Source organism: Eubalaena glacialis, chromosome 10 (genome assembly GCF_028564815.1).
Source record: "Eubalaena glacialis isolate mEubGla1 chromosome 10, mEubGla1.1.hap2.+ XY, whole genome shotgun sequence".
Lineage (NCBI taxonomy): Eukaryota > Metazoa > Chordata > Mammalia > Artiodactyla > Balaenidae > Eubalaena > Eubalaena glacialis.
In genome coordinates, this window is record NC_083725.1 from 49,286,939 (window position 1) to 49,304,427 (window position 17,489).

The 17,489-nt window shown below is 43.3% G+C and overlaps 1 protein-coding gene across 4 annotated transcripts in view; it reads right to left on the bottom strand.

Moving 5' to 3' along the window:
• Nucleotides 1-2,635: 2,635 nt before the first annotated feature.
• Nucleotides 2,636-17,489, bottom strand: part of ENDOD1 (endonuclease domain containing 1) — a 36,837-nt gene continuing 21,983 nt past the window's right edge. The window contains exons 2-4 of one of the 4 annotated variants that reach the window (XR_009702388.1): nt 12,016-13,418; nt 5,627-5,835; nt 2,636-4,000 (exon numbers count right to left, since the gene is read on the bottom strand). Coding sequence is in view for 1 of the 4 variants with exons in the window: in XM_061204037.1 (XP_061060020.1) it covers nt 12,216-13,418 (1,203 nt within the window). In the remaining 3 variants the exon portion in view is untranslated. Of the gene's footprint in view, nt 4,001-5,626; nt 5,836-8,583; nt 13,419-17,489 lie in introns of those variants that run through there. The other 3 variants (XR_009702390.1, XR_009702389.1, XM_061204037.1) reach the window with 3 other exon arrangements.

Genomic DNA, 17,489 nt, shown 5'->3' on the forward strand with positions numbered 1-17,489 from the left:
AGATCTACCCATGTGGTTGTGTGTCAATTCCCTTTCACTGCGGAGTAGTATTCCATTCCTTTGTGTGGATATACCTCAATTTCTTTATCTATTCACCTGTCACTGAACATTTGAGTTGTTTCCAGTTTGGGACTATTATAAACAAAGCTGCTCTGAACACCCATGTACAAGTCTTCGTATGGACGTATGTTTTCTTTTCTCTTGGGTAAATATTTAGGAGTGGAGTGACTGAATCATAGAGTGGGTATATGTTTAACATTTTAAGATGTTGCCAAACAGTTTTGCAAGTGCTTGTACCAGTTTACATTTCCATCAACAGTTAATGAGAGTTCCAGTTGCCCTACATCCTCACCATTCTTGTGGGTGTGGGTGTATAATACATTTCATTGTGATTTTAATTTGAATTTCTATAATGACTAATGATGTTGAGAGCATACTTCATGTGCTCTTTTCCTTTTTTGACATACGTAGATCTTTTTTCCTTGTAAATTTATTTATTTATTTATTTTTGGCTGCGTTGGGTCTTTGTTGCTGCGCGCGGGCTTTCTCTAGTTGCAGCGAGCGGGGGCTACTCTTTGTTGCGGTACACGGGCTTCTCATTGTGGTGGCTTCTCTTGTTGCAGAGCACGGGCTCTAGGATTGCGGGCTCAGTAGTTGTGGCACACAGGCTTAGCTGCTCTGCAGCATGTGGGATCTTCCTGGACCAGGGCTCGAACCCGTGTCCCCTGCTTTGGCAGGTGGATTCTTAACCACTGCACCACCAGGGAAATCCCAACATATGTATATCTTTTTTGGTCAAGTGTCTGTTCAAATCTTTAGGGATGGGACCTAAGCATCTGTTAAAAGTAAATAAAAGGTCCCTGGTGATTCTAATGTTCAGTCGGGATTAAGCACTACTGTCTTTCTGAAAAATTGAGTACAAATCTCTCATTTTAATTATGTGGAAACTGAAATCTGGGGAGAGATTGGATTACCTGTAAAGTAAGGGAAATTGCAAGACAGAGAAATCACCCTTAACACAATTATGGCCATTAGGGAGCAAGTTCTTCATTGCAGACTTAACTGCATCATTTCCATAAGTCGGATGAAGTATCTATCCATGTCAAGACTTGCTGGTCTTTGTTCCAAGCTGATCATTCATCATTTCTCTTAGTCATGTGAGTATTTGTTCTATAATAAACATTTGAAGGAATTGACAATTGACTTCTTTTAACCAAATATTTGACAGTATTATAACTGTGGTGAAATGAAAGGGAAAATAGCCTTAGGGCTTCCACAGATAGTGTTAACTACACAACTCTAGAGGACTCCATTCACATAGACACAATGTGCAGTGCACAACCTGTACAACCTTATGTGGTAATCCTGAACAACCTTCAATCTAAGATCTAGGTTCTGAATCTCACCTTCTAACTGTGTTATCCTAGGAAAGTCGGTTGAATCTCTGACTCTTGGTTTAAAATCTATACAATTTGGATAATTAGCGCTCACAGGATAAATATAAATGAAATGAGATGATGTTAGGGATTAGCAAACCCAGGTGGCTATAGGAGCTAAAGCAAGTAACTTAAATGAGCAAAGTTGTTCAGAGAGGTGATCAGGAAAAAATGGGGTTCATGACAAACTGTCTAATCAGCTCTAGATGATTATGGCCTTAGAAAAATGCTGGCCCAGAGTTACCAGAGCTTCTATTTTTTAAGAGAAGTCAGAAATCAAAATAGGTGTGGTTCAGATGTCCACTGATAAATGTGAAAGGACTTTATAAATCACAGTGCACCTTATATATTGAAAGGGCATCACTCTGTCTTAAATCAAGCTGTGAGTCAGTCCATGTGGGTCTATTGTAGGTGTCTGTCCTACACCCCCTCCTTCATCTTTCTTATGACAAGTACCACCAACATCACATGGTTCATGACCCAGACTGGGTCAATCATCTTATCATGTCTTCCTGGCCACAGTGATTGGCCCAAGAATGTACCCAACTGGGCAAAAAAAATAAAAAGAAAAAAAATAACTCCCTGGGGATTTTCCAAGCCAGAGCTAACAGAGAAGCTTCCTTCCCTCTCTAGATATGCGGCCATAAGGATGAATATCCAGAGCTGCCTGTGACCATGCTCCATGCTGTACAAAGAAAGACCATCTACTCTAGGGGAGAATAAGGACAACATAGTGTGATAGAATTCTGTCATCATGTGAGTCCCTGATATCAAAAGACCCTCTCCAAGTTTCTGTTACATGATCCAGTAAATTTGGGACTGGGCTAGCTTCAAAGAGGTTTCTGTTGCATGCAACGAAAGGATCCTGACAAATGCATTTTGCCATCTGAAGTACGATGGCAGCAAATGAGTTTTCACTGATTTTCAATACATCCTCATGATATCTGATTCATGGAGAGAGAATACAGTGTTAAGAAGTGAGTCTTGAGGAAGGAGATGGAAAGGTGGCCATGACGTTTCAGGGGAAGCTAACCAGGGCTGTGTAGAATTCTCTGTGTTGGTTTGGACACCGCACCCTGAGGTATTTTCTCATATTTGAAAACTCAGATGTGGGCTCTAATGAGCTTCCAGAAGTGATGGGCTTTTAGAAAGGGATTTACACTAGGACACATGAGAGATTGAGTGGGACACCACTATGATATTTTATTAATTTACACTGAAAAATAGAACTGATTTGTAGACTGGAACACTTCCGTCAGCATCTTAATACATTATGTTCTTAAGCTACACAGGAAATCGAAACATAATTCAAAGCCACTTTGTAAAAACTTTGCTGAAATAAAGCATTGTCGAGGGGGGTTGAAGTCTATGTGTTCGGTGTACACTCGCCTTGGAGGTAAACCATCCTCTGAAGCCAGGTCACAATCAAAAGTTTCTTTGGTGGGAATGGGATAGAAAAAAGAGGTGTTAGGTAGGTCGAAGTTTAATGGCGTTGAGCCCAAAATAATGATGCATTCATTTTGCAGGGCAGGTGATGTAGTCTTTGGATTTGGAAATATCCAAAGTTCAAATTGCCAAGCCTTGTTCTCTCCTGGAGAGTACTCATCTGGGCATAGTCAGTGTCTGTCTCGGCGAATTTTCTTTCCCTGCCATACGATGACTGAACACCTCCTTTTGTGCTGGAAACACTTTTTCTGTACATGTCGTAATGCCCTCAGTTGGATTCTGGAGTTGCGGTGTGTGTGGCCAGCTCCGGAGAGCAGACTGTGTTCTTCCCCACTCTGCTTTCAGTGGTGTTACATTGGCAGCTGGAAATCAGGCATGGTGAGGGTGTTTATACCAGAGAAATTGGCAAACATTACAAATCAGGGTCTTTTTTTCCCCTCAGCAAGCTGGTTGTTCACCATTAACTAGCACGCTACAGGTGATGAGCCTTCTTTCAGGTGTATATTTCTACTTTGATCTATTATGGGCTGATCTATTTGACAAGTAGAGAGCAATTTGTTGTCATTACTTCTAAGATCTTAGAGGACACCTCACTTTGTCCCTAGCCCTCACAATACAGGGCTCGCCTAGGCCAGGCTCCATCCCCGTGGGAAGCTGGTCTAAGGCACTTCCTGACCCTCTCAGCACAGTGCTTCCCACCACGCCTCTCACCTGGCAAAACAATTACTGCCTGTGGGAGTTGATCCAGCTAGTGGGAAGGATTTCATAGGATCATTTATTCTAAGTTGCTAGTATTAACACAATGGGCTGCTCTTCGTATTTTCATAGGAAAGAGACAGCCTAAGGGAAGGGAGCCAAGGGGGGAGATTTCTGGCAATACTGCAGGCTGCTGGGGGTGGAAGCAGGGCGGTTATTTGGGAGCTTGAGTGTTACGACATTTCTTAAATGCTCTGAGGTTGGCTGCCACCTAAGGGTAACCCCACTCATCAATTTTGCAAGTCGGGGAAGAACTGATGACAATCATAATAATGATGATGGTGATAATGATGACGATGGTGATGATGTTCTGCTGTCGTCCCAATAATGTCCCAGGAGATGTCTCCGACTTTTGGGGAACCCTCAAATAGGAGAGAGAAATTGATAAAACTTAATCTCTGTGACTCATTGACATGAAAGTACTTGTTGAAAAGCAAAGATTTATTACTTGCAATTTGGCAAGAGCCTAAAGACGGTCCTGTGATGGCATCCAGAAAAGGCGCCGTGACTCACAGGAAGTAAACTCAGATCTCCTGGGTCCCCTCCCCTTTGACCAGCCTACTGGTTCCTCACTCCTGGAACTTTCACTTCCCTGGAAGTTTCCTTCTAAATGCCATGAACAGGATACACCTGGATAGCCTCATTAACAAATAGCTTGGGGAATCAGAGACTTGAGACAACCTCCAGAATCATAATCCCAGGAGCTGCTGTCTGGTGTTCTTGGGGACAGTGACAGTGGCAGGCCCGGGCTGGCCTCCCGTTGGCAGGCTGCCAGGGGAGGTCTGGGTGTTTCCGCCGGTTCTCAGAGACTCCCCTGAGACTTTTCACTCTCTGGCACCCATTTCTTGTTCAGCGTTTATTATTTATTACTCATAGGGTGTCTTCTTTTTAATGCCTAATATGTCAGGGACTCGGCTGATTCATACGGGAGGAAAGCAAACAGGCATGAGGTGAGTGCAGAGCAGTCTACTGGAGACGGATTTCACTGACTTTAAGAACATGGGACTTGGGCTTCCCTGGTGGTGCAGTGGTTAAGAATCCGCCTGCCAGTGCAGGGGACACGGGTTCAAGCCCTGGTCCAGGAAGATCCCACATGCCGCGGAGCAACTAAGCCCCTGTGCCACAACTACTTAGCCTGTGCTCTAGAGCCTGAGAGCCACAACTACTGAGCCACGTGCCACAACTACTGAAGCTTGCACATGCTCTGCCACAAGAGAAGCCACCGCACTGAGAAGCCCGCGCACCGCAATGAAGAGTAGCCCCTGCTCACGGCAACTAGAGAAAGCCCGTGTGCAGCAACGAAGACCCAATGCAGCCAAAAATAAATAAATAACATAAGTAAATTTAAAAAAAAATAAGAAGAACATAGAACTTAAGGATAGACAAGAGGCAGAATTCTGAGGACCTGAAGTTCAGAGCCTTTTCAGGGCATAGTGTACAACGCTTACCGTCAAACCCAATTTTTGGCTAAGCCATGTCCACTTTCTGGATAACTGCTTTAATTTTCATTTGTGTCTACTCACCTTTTTTAAAAAAGAACTATGCACTGATTTTTCAGAAAAAAGAACCAAACCTGGAGCCTTCTATAATAATAAATCTTTATATTTCTGTGATACTTTATAGTTTACAAAGCATATTATCCCATTTGATTCTTTTGATTTTTTTTTTTTTTTTTTTTGGCCTCGCCTCGCGGCTTGCAAAGATCTTAGTTCCCGGACCAGGGCTTAAATCCCGGCCCTCGGCAGTGAAAGCGCCGAGTCCTAACCCCTGGACCACCAGGGAATTCCCCTCATTTTGTTCTTACATAAACCTTTTGAGGTTGATATTATTATTAACCACATTTTACAGATAAGCCATTAAATTTCACAGAAGTTTGGAGACTTTCCCAAAAGTGTCATAGGAGAACTAAAAGTTGAACCCGGGTCTACAGAATCCAGAGTGCAGGCTTACAAACAAACAACAAACAAAACCAACCCCAAGCCCTATACCGTAACTCTTTGTAGAAGCACTGAAGTGCAGAATTCAGGGCAAATTTGATCTTGAGCTCCTTTTTTTTCTTCCAAAGATGCCTGAAATCCTGGAAGCTCTTTTAAGGACATGGCCTCTCCTATAACACGGAGTCTTCAGGATGGTTCTAGATAGTGACGTTCCAAATCAGAGTAGCACTGATACGTACGGTACTGGATGGAACTTCTCTCTGCACCCATAAAGTAAAAAGTAAATAAATAAATAAACCTAAAAAACTTTTTTTTTTTTAACTGAATATTGTTCCATCTTAGCAAGTGTGCCCTTTCCTATCCAAAAGAGAAAGAAATACTCCCTAAGGGACTCTAGACTCCTGCTGTCAAAGTCTAGACGACTGTGGGTACACCTGTCAATACTCCAGTGTATGCAATGTTTGGGAAGATCAGACGAATCCCTGCAGATGAAAGTACTTCTGCAAACTCTAGGGTTCTATGTAGGTGAGTCTGCCACCTTCAGATGAAAAGAAAACCAATAAACTTGTTTAGATGGGCAAGGAGTGTCCAAACATATACTTGTATTTAGGAAGGACTTATAGACATATATGAGAATCTTAATGAGAGCTGGTTTGAAACATCTCTAGGTATCACCTTATCCCAACCGCCACCAAATTATTTTACTCTCAAAGCCCTTTTCATTAAGCATGAATTACATTTTTCTATACTTTTTCTACACTTTTTCTTATTTCTCAAAGCTATTATTTATCCCGTACAAGGTTCCACTATACATCACACATTCTTCTCCTCTTGCTTACAGAGTAAACAAGTGTACACCAGCCCTCTGGCTCAGGTTCACAGGTCTTCCCTGGAGAAGGGTGTCAGGCCAGTTAGACTCATATAAGTTTAGCTCTGGGTTGTTGCATGAGCCAAAGCCCTTTTGTTACCCTCATGAACCTCTCCCACTGCCCAGGAGCCTTCAGGTTGTGTAAGTGCCCATGAGGCAGGACCCCTCCTGGCTAGGGCTGCCTGAGGAACTGTCCATCGGAAGGCGCTCTGGTTGGAAAAGTGATCTCTCTGGGGATGTAACTAGATCAAGATAAAATGAAGCAAGACTGGTCCTGAAGGGTCAAATCTTAGAAACTCGGAAGGTACCTAATACGTGCATCAGTTACAGCAGGAGGCAGAGGGATGAAAAGATATCTGGCAAAGTGGTCAAGAAGAGGGGTGGAACTTGCCAGTGAAAAGGGTGGTTCAGGAGCTAAGTCCACAAGCTCTGGGCATCTGCCAACATGACCCTTCTAATTTTAATGTTTGAACCAGAGTGATCCATTAAGTGGGCCAAGTTAGGACACAGAGAATAAGTAGACCTCTTATAATTTCTTAATTATTTACCAAAATTATCTTTTGGTTCATTTGATTAGTATGGATTCTTCTTTATAAAAATAATCTCATTTTTGAAAGGTATGCCATCTTCAGAGAGAGCATGCAGTTTTTTTTTTTTAAATTAATTAATTAATTAATTTATTTTTGGCTGTGTTGGGTCTTCGTTCCTGTGCGAGGGCTTTCTCTAGTTGTGGCGAGCGGGGGCCACTCTTCATCGCGGTGCGCGGGCCTCTCACTATCGCGGCCTCTCTTGTTGCGGAGCACAGGCTCCAGACGCGCAGGCTCAGTAGTTGCGGCTCACGGGCCTAGTTGCTCTGCGGCATGTGGGATCTTCCCAGACCAGGGTTTGAACCCGTGTCCCTTGCATTGGCAGGCAGATTCTCAACCGCTGCGCCACCAGGGAAGCCCGAGCATGCAGTTTTATATCCTACTCAAGCCGCCAAAGTACAAATGTGTTGTCAGCATCTGCTTTGGATGGGATGAAATCACCCAAGGATGGCACTGAGGCTGACAGGCAGGGCCTCTTGGAGGCTGTACCTGGTGAGAGCGAGTTGGTGGAGGAAGGAGGGTGGTCATTCTAGTGCAAGGTCTAAGGATTAACTATGAGGGCCCAGAAATTCTATCTAATCAATACTCCAGGATCAGTTAGTCTTCGGGCACTAATTCATAATGTCTTAACTCATAAGAGGCTGAAGAATAAATAGTATTGACTATTTACAGGGAGGGTCATCATCCTTTTCAGCCGCTAATGTGTACATGCTCTCTGTCTAGTTAACTCTCTTCCAAGTAATAGGGTTGTTGGGAAGCTGAGTCTGTTATAAAACTATGGACTTAGCAAGGAAGGGTCTGGAGGGGAAATGCTACCAGAAACGCTCATGCCTCCCTTCCTGAATAGGTGCTAAAAAACATGCAGAGTTCCTGCTCTCAGAATCTCCTTTCTCTAGACTCTAGGTCCAGCCGTCGCCTGTCTCTTCAGTATCTTGACACCACTGATGAGGCTCTGGATTCCTTCATTTTCATTCATAACCTCAACTCCCAGACTGTACTTTAACCCTTCCAGCTCTGATCTAGAAACATTCTGAGGTCTAAGGCAACTTCATCATTTCATCCAAGATGTATGGATATTATGACCAATAGCTATATCGACAACTATTAACATTTACTGGGCACTCACCATGTGACAGGCATGGGGATAAGTGTTTTATCTTCATTAACTCATTGAATTTTCATAACAACTCTCTGAGGTAGGTACTAATAATTAGCCCCATTGCATAGACGAGGAAGCTAAAGCTTTGGGTGGTAACTTGCCCAATATCACATGGTTGTTAAGCAGTGAAGCCAGGATTCAAGCCTAAGTCATTTGGGCTCCAGAGCCTGCGCTCTTAACCATTAGGCAACACAGTCTCCAGGAGTGACCTTGATCTCCTCCTGAGAGCATCTCTCTGTGAACTCCTACTCACTGCACACAATCAATGAGGACAAGTGGTCATGAGTGCTTTCTTTGTTGAAATTTAAGCTTAAAAGCAATAGGTTTGGAGTGTAATTATTAGAAATCAAGCCATAATCTGGGAGTAAATAACAACAGAAAGAGACAATGAGAATTCTGTCTGAGAACCCATTTATAAAGGTCAAGGAGTCCACACTATATGGCTCATAGTGTAACATTTTGAAAAGCTCATACTGTGTGATGAGTTTAGGAGAAATGCTGAACAAGACACAGAATCACACATAAGACCCTGCCCACACTGGGAAGGCAGCCAAGAATTCCTGCCACCTCCACCCCAGGGTTGGGTGCCCTAATAAAGGCCACAGAGAGGACCACCTCCCTCCAGAGACTGCTTGTCATTTCTCACACTGGGGGGGTTTCCTAATGAATAAACAAATCAGAGTGTTTCTATAACTTGCTATGTGATTTAGAGTCAGTGAAGCAGTCAGCCCCGGGTGCTTCAAATATTTCATGTCCCAAATAGCTTTTCCGAGAAACAACATGCAAAAGAAGTTCCAGGGCCTGTTTCACTGATCTAACCTTCTCTGTTTTCTCACATGTGATTCAAAATTTAAAAAAAAAAAAAAAAGAATCCAGATGGGAGTGGAAACAGCTTGAGTTAATGTCGATCAAGAAGAAAATGGGAAAAAAATTTAAATCACAGATAACCCCCCAAACCTCATTACAACCATCAGGATTCTCCCCCTTTAGATATTTTCCAGAATGGTTGATGCATTGTCAACAATTACTTTATTGAGCATTGCAAGGTGCGCAGCATTGTACATAGCTTTAAAATGTCAAATTGACTTTTGTCACACCCTCTGTAAAGGATTCCCCAGTGTCCATGGTTTCGTGGTTTTTCCTGCTGTGCTCCAGGGCTCATGCTGCTAGTACCATTGCAGGCTTACCATGATGTGGTACATGGATCAACTAACTGCACCATGTCCTCACCACTAGATGTTTGAACTCCTCAAACATGGGGTCCATGTATCGTCGACCTCTGCAACTTTGCTGGTCAAATACACGTTTGATGGATGAATGACTGAATGAATGACCAGTGTTTCACTCTAGTTCCTTCTCCTGACACCGTCGTCTGCATTTAGGGGCAAGTGCTGATGCTGAGAAGCAAACACTCAAAAGGCACAATGGAAAAGAAAAGTGTCCAAAGACATGTCTGATCCAGACTAGAAAATCAGCTCCATAGTGATGAAGAGTTGGCTGACATCCCCAAAGGCCTGAGACTATAATGGAGCCACAGAAAAATCTTCAAGCCAGAGATGGGGCTCATCAACCCAAACTCCCACCCAAAAGCCCAAAGTAGATCATTGGGAACAGGCCAGCAGTCCAGCCACCTGCTGGAGCCAGTGAACCAGAGGCACAGCCAATACCAGTGGTCCAGAGCAAAGGGTCTCAGCCACCTAAACTTAGGGATATTTTTTCCTTTCCAGATTTCAAAAAAGGCCACACCATAATAAATAAATAAGACGCTAAACAACTGGAACTGAAAAGGAAGACATTTTCAAATGGTTCTCAGGCAGCAGTTCAAATACCTTGCTCCTTCCATGGTGCCAAGGGACTCAGGCTACCATGGATGCCCTCTTTGGGTCTTTCAGTATGCAAATAAGTACTCTGAGGGGATATCGAGTCCATGGGAGGCAGTAAGCATGATCTTATGCATGGATGGCTAGCTGTTTCATCATATAGGCCAAACCCATTTGATTCTTCAGAGCCTAGTCTGCTTGATGGATGAGGGAGAAAACTCTGCCCTGGTCCAGGGAGGCAGCTGGACCACAGATCTGACATCCCAGGTGTGACGGGACATATGCAGAAGACCTTGGCTCCTGATATGCCATCAGCTAGCATCAGGCCTCAGCTTCCTCATCAAATGAGGCTTTGGTCAGACCATCTCGCTGGTCCCTTCTGAAATTCCCTTTCTTTCATCCAGCAGGGTTTTTGACCCATCAGTACCAAGGCAAACCCTTGCTCCTCCATGTACTTTCATGCTGCTAAAACGAAGGAAAGCCCGACTACGGATTTTTATGCTCACCAACAGAAGTGTTGGTAAAATACTGCTTAAGAGTCTTAGGTAATCTGGTGCATAGCTCCCTATGACACGTTCGCAGTGTGGTGTCATACTACCCTACCTTTCATCCCAAATTGATCAGGATGGCAGCTTGCTGGCTGCTCTTCCACTCTGGGTCCAATTCAATTATTTTTCTACAAAATGTAACTCTCATTACACTCACATTTCTTGTCCACCAACTTGACGCAAATGGTTGACCCACCCTTCTCTCCTTGTTGCCTTTCTGGACCCCAAGTTTCTGCATCAAACTTTCAGATGCATGGTGGCATCTGAATCAGTAGTTTACCCTTGGTCATTTTCTATTATACCCCACAACAATTCTTTAGAAAACTCAGAAAAATCCAGGTGATTCCATCTCAGCTGTGGAAGGCAGAGCAAAGTCTAAGAGCTTCAGCTTCCTCCTGTTAATCATTTTCAGTGCAAGATTTAAAATGACAAGTGCTTGATCAAAAAATTGGGGATTAGCTCTCACATAGAACTTGAATTAATGGGAGAGTTATGTTTTCTAGCCTCAAACACACTAAAAAATAATTTCCTGAGATAATGATTCTGAATCAAGGTTATCCATATGTAAACTTATATATATGTATATGGATTTTTTTTTTCCAAGATGGCCAGAAGAGTTTTTATTTTGGGGCTCTTTTTTATGCCTTTATACCAAAGCAATCATTTAAGGACAGAAGTCAGAGTGTTTTGCTACTTTCTACTTTTGGTATTGGGTACTTGTTTGAAGTATAAGAAAGAATGATCTAGTATGTTGCAGAATATGAATTTTCATATTAGCTTAACATGTAGGTCTTTGAGCTCTGTCTTCTCAGCCAGAGATTTAATATATGTCAAGTTAATCCAAGCTTGGCTAAGGACATCCTCGGACCTACAGCACCTACTCAGAGCAGGGGTCTGACCTGTGCACTCCCTTTTTTTTACCTGGGAGGACTGTACTATAGCATTCAAGGGGCAAACACAATCTTAGTCCTTGCATTCAGAATTTGTTATGCCACGTTTGCCATAAAATGCTTATCATTACCTAAAAGAAAAAATGCAGCAAAATTCAACTTTGAAGAAAAAAAACAAAACAACCTTACAGGTCCTTGGGAGCCATGGAAAGCTAAGGGATATAGCACATTCTATGTCCTAAGAACGTGATTTCAACAGGGAAGCATGTCTTTACCTCACCAAGTCAGCTGAGTTGGGGAGAAAAAGAAGCAAAATGATAACAAATTGGCCAGGAATATTTATACCAGTTTTGCCTTAAGTCTCAGAGAGTAATAGGAGGAACAAGACTCCTTTCTACTTTTCTTGGAAAGCCTTTGGTTTAAAGTTGTCCTCCTTTCCTGTAATTTTTAATTATCACAAATGAACACCTGAGTCTCTCACATGGTCACCTGTATCAGAGTGAATAACTGAAGGTGATGGCTTGGAAGTTCACCCACATCACAGCAGGCGACCTACACATAATCTCACCTTGAACACTTCTCTTGGGTGAAGTCAAAATTGTATCATCTTCCTTTGCAAAAACAGGCAGACACCCCCCACCAAAGGCTAAAATATTACGATAATTGACAGTGAACAGAAACCCATTATATAGGCAAAATATTCCACCTTTCTCTATTTAAAAAAAAAAAAAAATCAAATTCACTGTGACTGGGCACTCAGTTTTTTTTCTATAACTCCCCAGGATTGTCAAAAGTAATCTTGTAGCCAATCTGCTTGCCGACAGTAAAAATGACCTTAAATAGGCCACCCATGGTGCCAAAAGCAGTGTCAAAGAACAGAGAGATGATGCCACCAAGGCCCATTGCAATGTCCCTGCACACAATTGGAACTGCGCCTATGGTGTACACAGGAAAAGTGGCCACATCCACAAGGACTCGGACAGGGATGCCCACGATACGGCAAACAACCTTCAGCAGGCAACAAAGGATCCGGAGAATGGCCCTGGTGATCCTGACCGTGACTTTGAGTACCTTCCAGGGAATGCTGGCCAACTCCTCCCCAATGGCCAAGAAGTAGGAGATGGTGGCTGACCCCAGGCGGTAAAGACAACTTTCTAGACCATGAGTCACCTGTTTGGTGACGTACCACAGGAAATACACAAGGTACTTCAGGATTCTGACTGCAAGGAAATAAATTAATTGGCAAAGCTTGATGAATGGGGTAGCAGTGAAGCCCAAGAGTTTTCCCAAAAGGCTACTCCTTTCCCCAGATGCCTCTGGAGGCACCAGAGTGGACCTGGTACTCCTTGTGCTGGAGAGGGTCCCAGAGTCCCCTTCAGAGTCTACCCTCCGCTCCTCATCCTGGACTTGGTTGACCATTTCCAGGATTTTTTTCATCTTCTCTGTGTCTTGTTCACTTTCCCCACAGTTGTTCTGGAACAGCTGAGGCTTGAATGGAAGCAGTTTCTCAAGTTCTTTCACCATCACATCTTCTATGACCTCTCGGTCCCGGGTGTGCTTGACAAAGCCCATGGCCCAACCTCCTCCAGGGACAGCACAACAGGCTGCCAGCCAAACAAACTCCGGGATGGTCACTTTGTCTTTGACCTTGAGGTCTGAGGGCACAGCACCTGTGATGATGTAGAGCTCTTCCCCATCGCCACACTGTGGGGTCAGGGCCCGGTCCATTAGGCTGTTGAGATTCACGTACCACCGTTTCTGGAAGGATGGGGTCATTGGAGCTGCATTTGTGAGAGTGAACGTGGCCGTGTCGGGGTCACTGCTGAGGGAGAACGGGTACAGCTGTCCTGTCTGGTAATCAGAACCCAGGTAATCTGCATGCAAGGCTTGCTTGCTTCCCAGATTGTTCACAGAGCTGATGGCATCAGCCTCATCCATCACCTCCTCAAGGCTGCTGTTGGCGTCATCAATCTGAAAGAAGAAAGCAAGGTTGAGATGCGTCCCTGTTCACAGCAGACAGGATGTCCTTGGATCATTCTGCCAAGACTCGAGCAAAGTCCTTATTACACCAACACTTCCAAGGCTTAGGTTTGGAAGTGTACACACACTTCATTCTAATCCCACAGTCCTGGTGTCTGAAAGCATCTTTCAAATAGGCTGTTTCCTATTTCACTCTCTGTGTACACTCCACTCCTGCCCTGCAGTAATACCCTATCACACACTCACAAATATACCATCAGGACATTGGTTTCAGTCTGCTGTGGTTTTATAAATTTCATAGCCCTTTTTGGGAATATTTTTCCATGAGATTCAAATCGATTTTAAAAATGAAAACAAGCGGAAAAGTAAATCTCAGCAGGCTCATAAAAATCATAACTAATTCAGATAATCAGCCACCAATGTTAGCTGCAATTTAAAGAACATATTCTTAAATGAAATTTACATACTTTGGGATATACGAAAAACATTCAACTCTAATCAGAGCATTTAAATCAAATGCGGGGGGGGGGGGGGGCGTGGGCTTCCCTGGTGGCGCAGTGGTTAAGAATCTGCCTGCCAATGCAGGGGACACGGGTTCGAGCCTTGGTCCGGGAAGATCCCACATGCCGCGGAGCAACTAAGCTCGTGCGCCACAACTACTGAGCCTGCGCTCTAGAGCCCGCGAGCCACAGCTACTGAGCCTGCACACCTAGAGCCTGTGCTCCGCAACAAGAGAAGCCACCGCAATGAGAAGCCCACGCACCGCAATGAAGAGTAGCCCCCGCACCACAATGAACAGTAGCCCCCGCTCGCCGCAACTAGAGGAAGCCCGTGCACAGCAACGAAGACCCAACGCAGTCAAAAATAAATAGATTTAAAAATAAATAAATTTTAAAAATAAATAAATTTTAAAAATAAATAAATAAACCAAACAGGGGAAAATGTATAGATTATTGTCAGTTATTAGATTCTTCCCAGGCCAAGCTAAAATTTGACCAACTTCTCTTCGAATTTCATCTCCTCATAATATTTGCTATCATTAACAACGCATTTTCTGTCCAGGCCAATCTAGCTATGTGTTATATATCAATAATGATCAATATATACATCCCTCTTGGTTCTGGTTTTTTTCTTTTCTTTTTAAATTCAGCAGTATAATACATACTTTCACTTTGCCAATCTGAAAAGATGAAAGGAAGGAGCTCAGGATTAACCCAGAACTCTATTTTTTGCTCCCAGACTAGACTGTAAATTCCTTGACACCAGGGACCCTGTATATAGGACCCAGTCAAGGACTGACACATACTAGAATCTCAAGGCACTCTTGTTAATCTGAGATGGTCATCACTGCAGTATTTATAATAGCAGGAAGTTGAATCAACCTACATTTTCAAAAACTGGGAACAGTTAAATAAATGGTGTTATATCCATTAAAGAAATATCTCAAAGCCATTAAAAAGGACTTGTAATAATAGGGAAATATGTGCTATAATGTTGAAAGGAAAAGGCAGATTATAAAATTAAATGATAACAATTTTTTAAATTCTAAAAATAGGCATGAAAAAACTTTGGAAGGAAACACATGAAAATGTCCACAATGGTTGTTTGACTCCCGAGGGTGCAAGTGATACTTTTTTTTCCCTCTATTTTCTTGTTTCTCTCCCTGTACCTCTCCTACCCACATCAACCCACAAATTATTTATATGTTATTTTAAAAAGGAAAAAACAAAAAAGAAACTAATTACAATAAGTAAATTCTTACTAATTGATTCCCTAGGTTTAGACTCGCTAAACCTGTCTCTAAACCCAAGGGAGTCAAGGTCATGTAATTGTTGCACCTCCTGTCAAGAGGGCAACCAACTCTGCATTTCTCCAGCTCTGCAATGGCAAATGTGGGCATGCTCATGCATGTATGTGTAGGGTTAGCAGGGCAACAGATGAGCAAGTTGGTATGAAAGCAGGAATATTCACTGAAGTCTAATGATGAAGTAAGCCATAGCCTCACCCTTCAAGGTTGTTCTGTCCCTTCCCCCAGTCTTAGAATTAGAAATGCTCCTGGATGGTCTCCACTCCTACCACATCCTCACAGGACAGAAATAAGAAGCACATTCATTTTGTAGAGCTGCTGCCGCTGCTCTTCTATAGCTGAAAGATACACCCCATGGAAATATCAACTTCATTCCTGAATCATGAGATCAAGATATGGCAGAGCCAAGATTGTGGAGTCTTGGGTGGAAGGTCAGGAATTTTAGGATGCATGTTTCTCCATGGTTACTAGGGAAATGTGTCTGCATTTAGCCTGGTGTAGCTGCCTCATCCCATCCAGCGGAAGTCTGGAGCTGGTTTTTTAATTGGTAGCTGTGTGACAGAGCACAGGTCAACACAGTGGTTCGTCTTCTGCCCGAGAGCCACCCAGGGATTAAATAATGCCTACAAGGACAGAAGGCAGGCTGGAACACGAGAAAAGAGCGATTCTTGGATGAGCAAGGGGAAGGAACAAAAGAGAGCCAGGCAGGAAGAGAAAAGGGGAGGGAAAAAAGACAGGGGGAAGACAAAAAGAAAGAGAGAGAGACTCGTGTGTGTGTGTGTGTGTGTGTGTGTGTGTGTGTGTGTAAGAGACAACACAATATCCTGCTCTTAGGCAGAAACCAGGACTGTGGGTTGATTTACTCCCAAACTTCAGAGCATGGTCTCCCAGCTGCCAAGGTCAGAGGAGACTGAGCTGGTTGCTTCTGTATCTTCTCATGCCACTTGAGTTCAAGGGGCTGCCGTGGTTAAGCCTTTTCTGCCCACAGTTCACAGGTATATGGGAAATGGGCCAGTATGAACTGAAGTGGTTAGGAAGGCCAGGGCCCAATTCCACAATGGGCCCTGTGCACCTCCCTGCCCTGGGCCTCCCTAGGCAAAGCAGAAACTAAACAATATGCTCTGGATGTGCAGGCAGAAGAGAGCACATCTTCCCTCCCCTTCCCCTTGCTTTCTTCAGAACCCCATATCCATGGTCACTGTATTCTTATGAACCCCAAATTTGGCCCTATGGTTTGATGACAAGGTAGACTGTAGTGTTTGAAATCAAGACAGAATGCCTGAATTCTGTACCTACATAGTGATATAACAGGAGGTCAAGAACTAATTTTTTTTTTTAACTGCCAAGTAAATGCTTTCAATATAACATTCTACAGAAGGTATTTTTTATCTGATTTTACAAACGGGGAAACTAAAACACGGAAAGATGAAGTAACTTTGCCAAAGATGTCCAATAATTAGCAGGACAGGATCTGAACTGAGGTCAGTCTTTTTATTCTTAAGGCACATGTTCTTTATTACTAAGCCATATTTTCCCCCATCTTAAAGGACACTGCTGTACCAGTTTTCTCCACCAGAGAGTAAAAAAAAACTCTGAAGTCTCCTTTTCTCTCTGTGTCACAGAATAAATGAAGTTCCTTAAGGTTGCAGGGAGAGAAGCTGATGTCTGAACCCCTGGGGTAGCAGTCCCCAGAATGGAGACAGAGTGGAAAGGAGAAGGTAAAAGGGTACATGTACAGGCTGGCCCTCATGCTTCCTTTCTGCCTTTGCCCAGAGCACATGGAAGCTGAGCCTCTAGCTTCACAGTCTCAGAAATGTGGCAGCACAGGCAGCAGGCAACTGGCCAGAGTAGTTTCCAGAGTACTACTACCCTTAGAAACTGGTCAGCTGGCTGGTTCCCCCAGAAGCACTGTTCCTATTAAAACCTCACTTGGCTACTCGCTTTTTTTCTCTACATCAGCAGCTGTAACAGAGAACAGTAAACACAGCAAAACTTCATGGAGGAAGACTGTGTCAGGCATTCTAGGCTTGTCTTGTCTGGCCATAGTTCAATACACTAATGTATATAATGTATATAAATTAGTATGGATGCTACCAGTCAAAATTAAAACATAAAATAAATCATAGAGAAATTTCCCAAGGCTTATCTAATACAGTCTTAAATCTCTGACAAAAATACCAAAGACTGTTTTATGAGACCACATACTGATCTTCAATGAACCCTCTATTCTCTCCTTTGAGGATCCAATTACACCA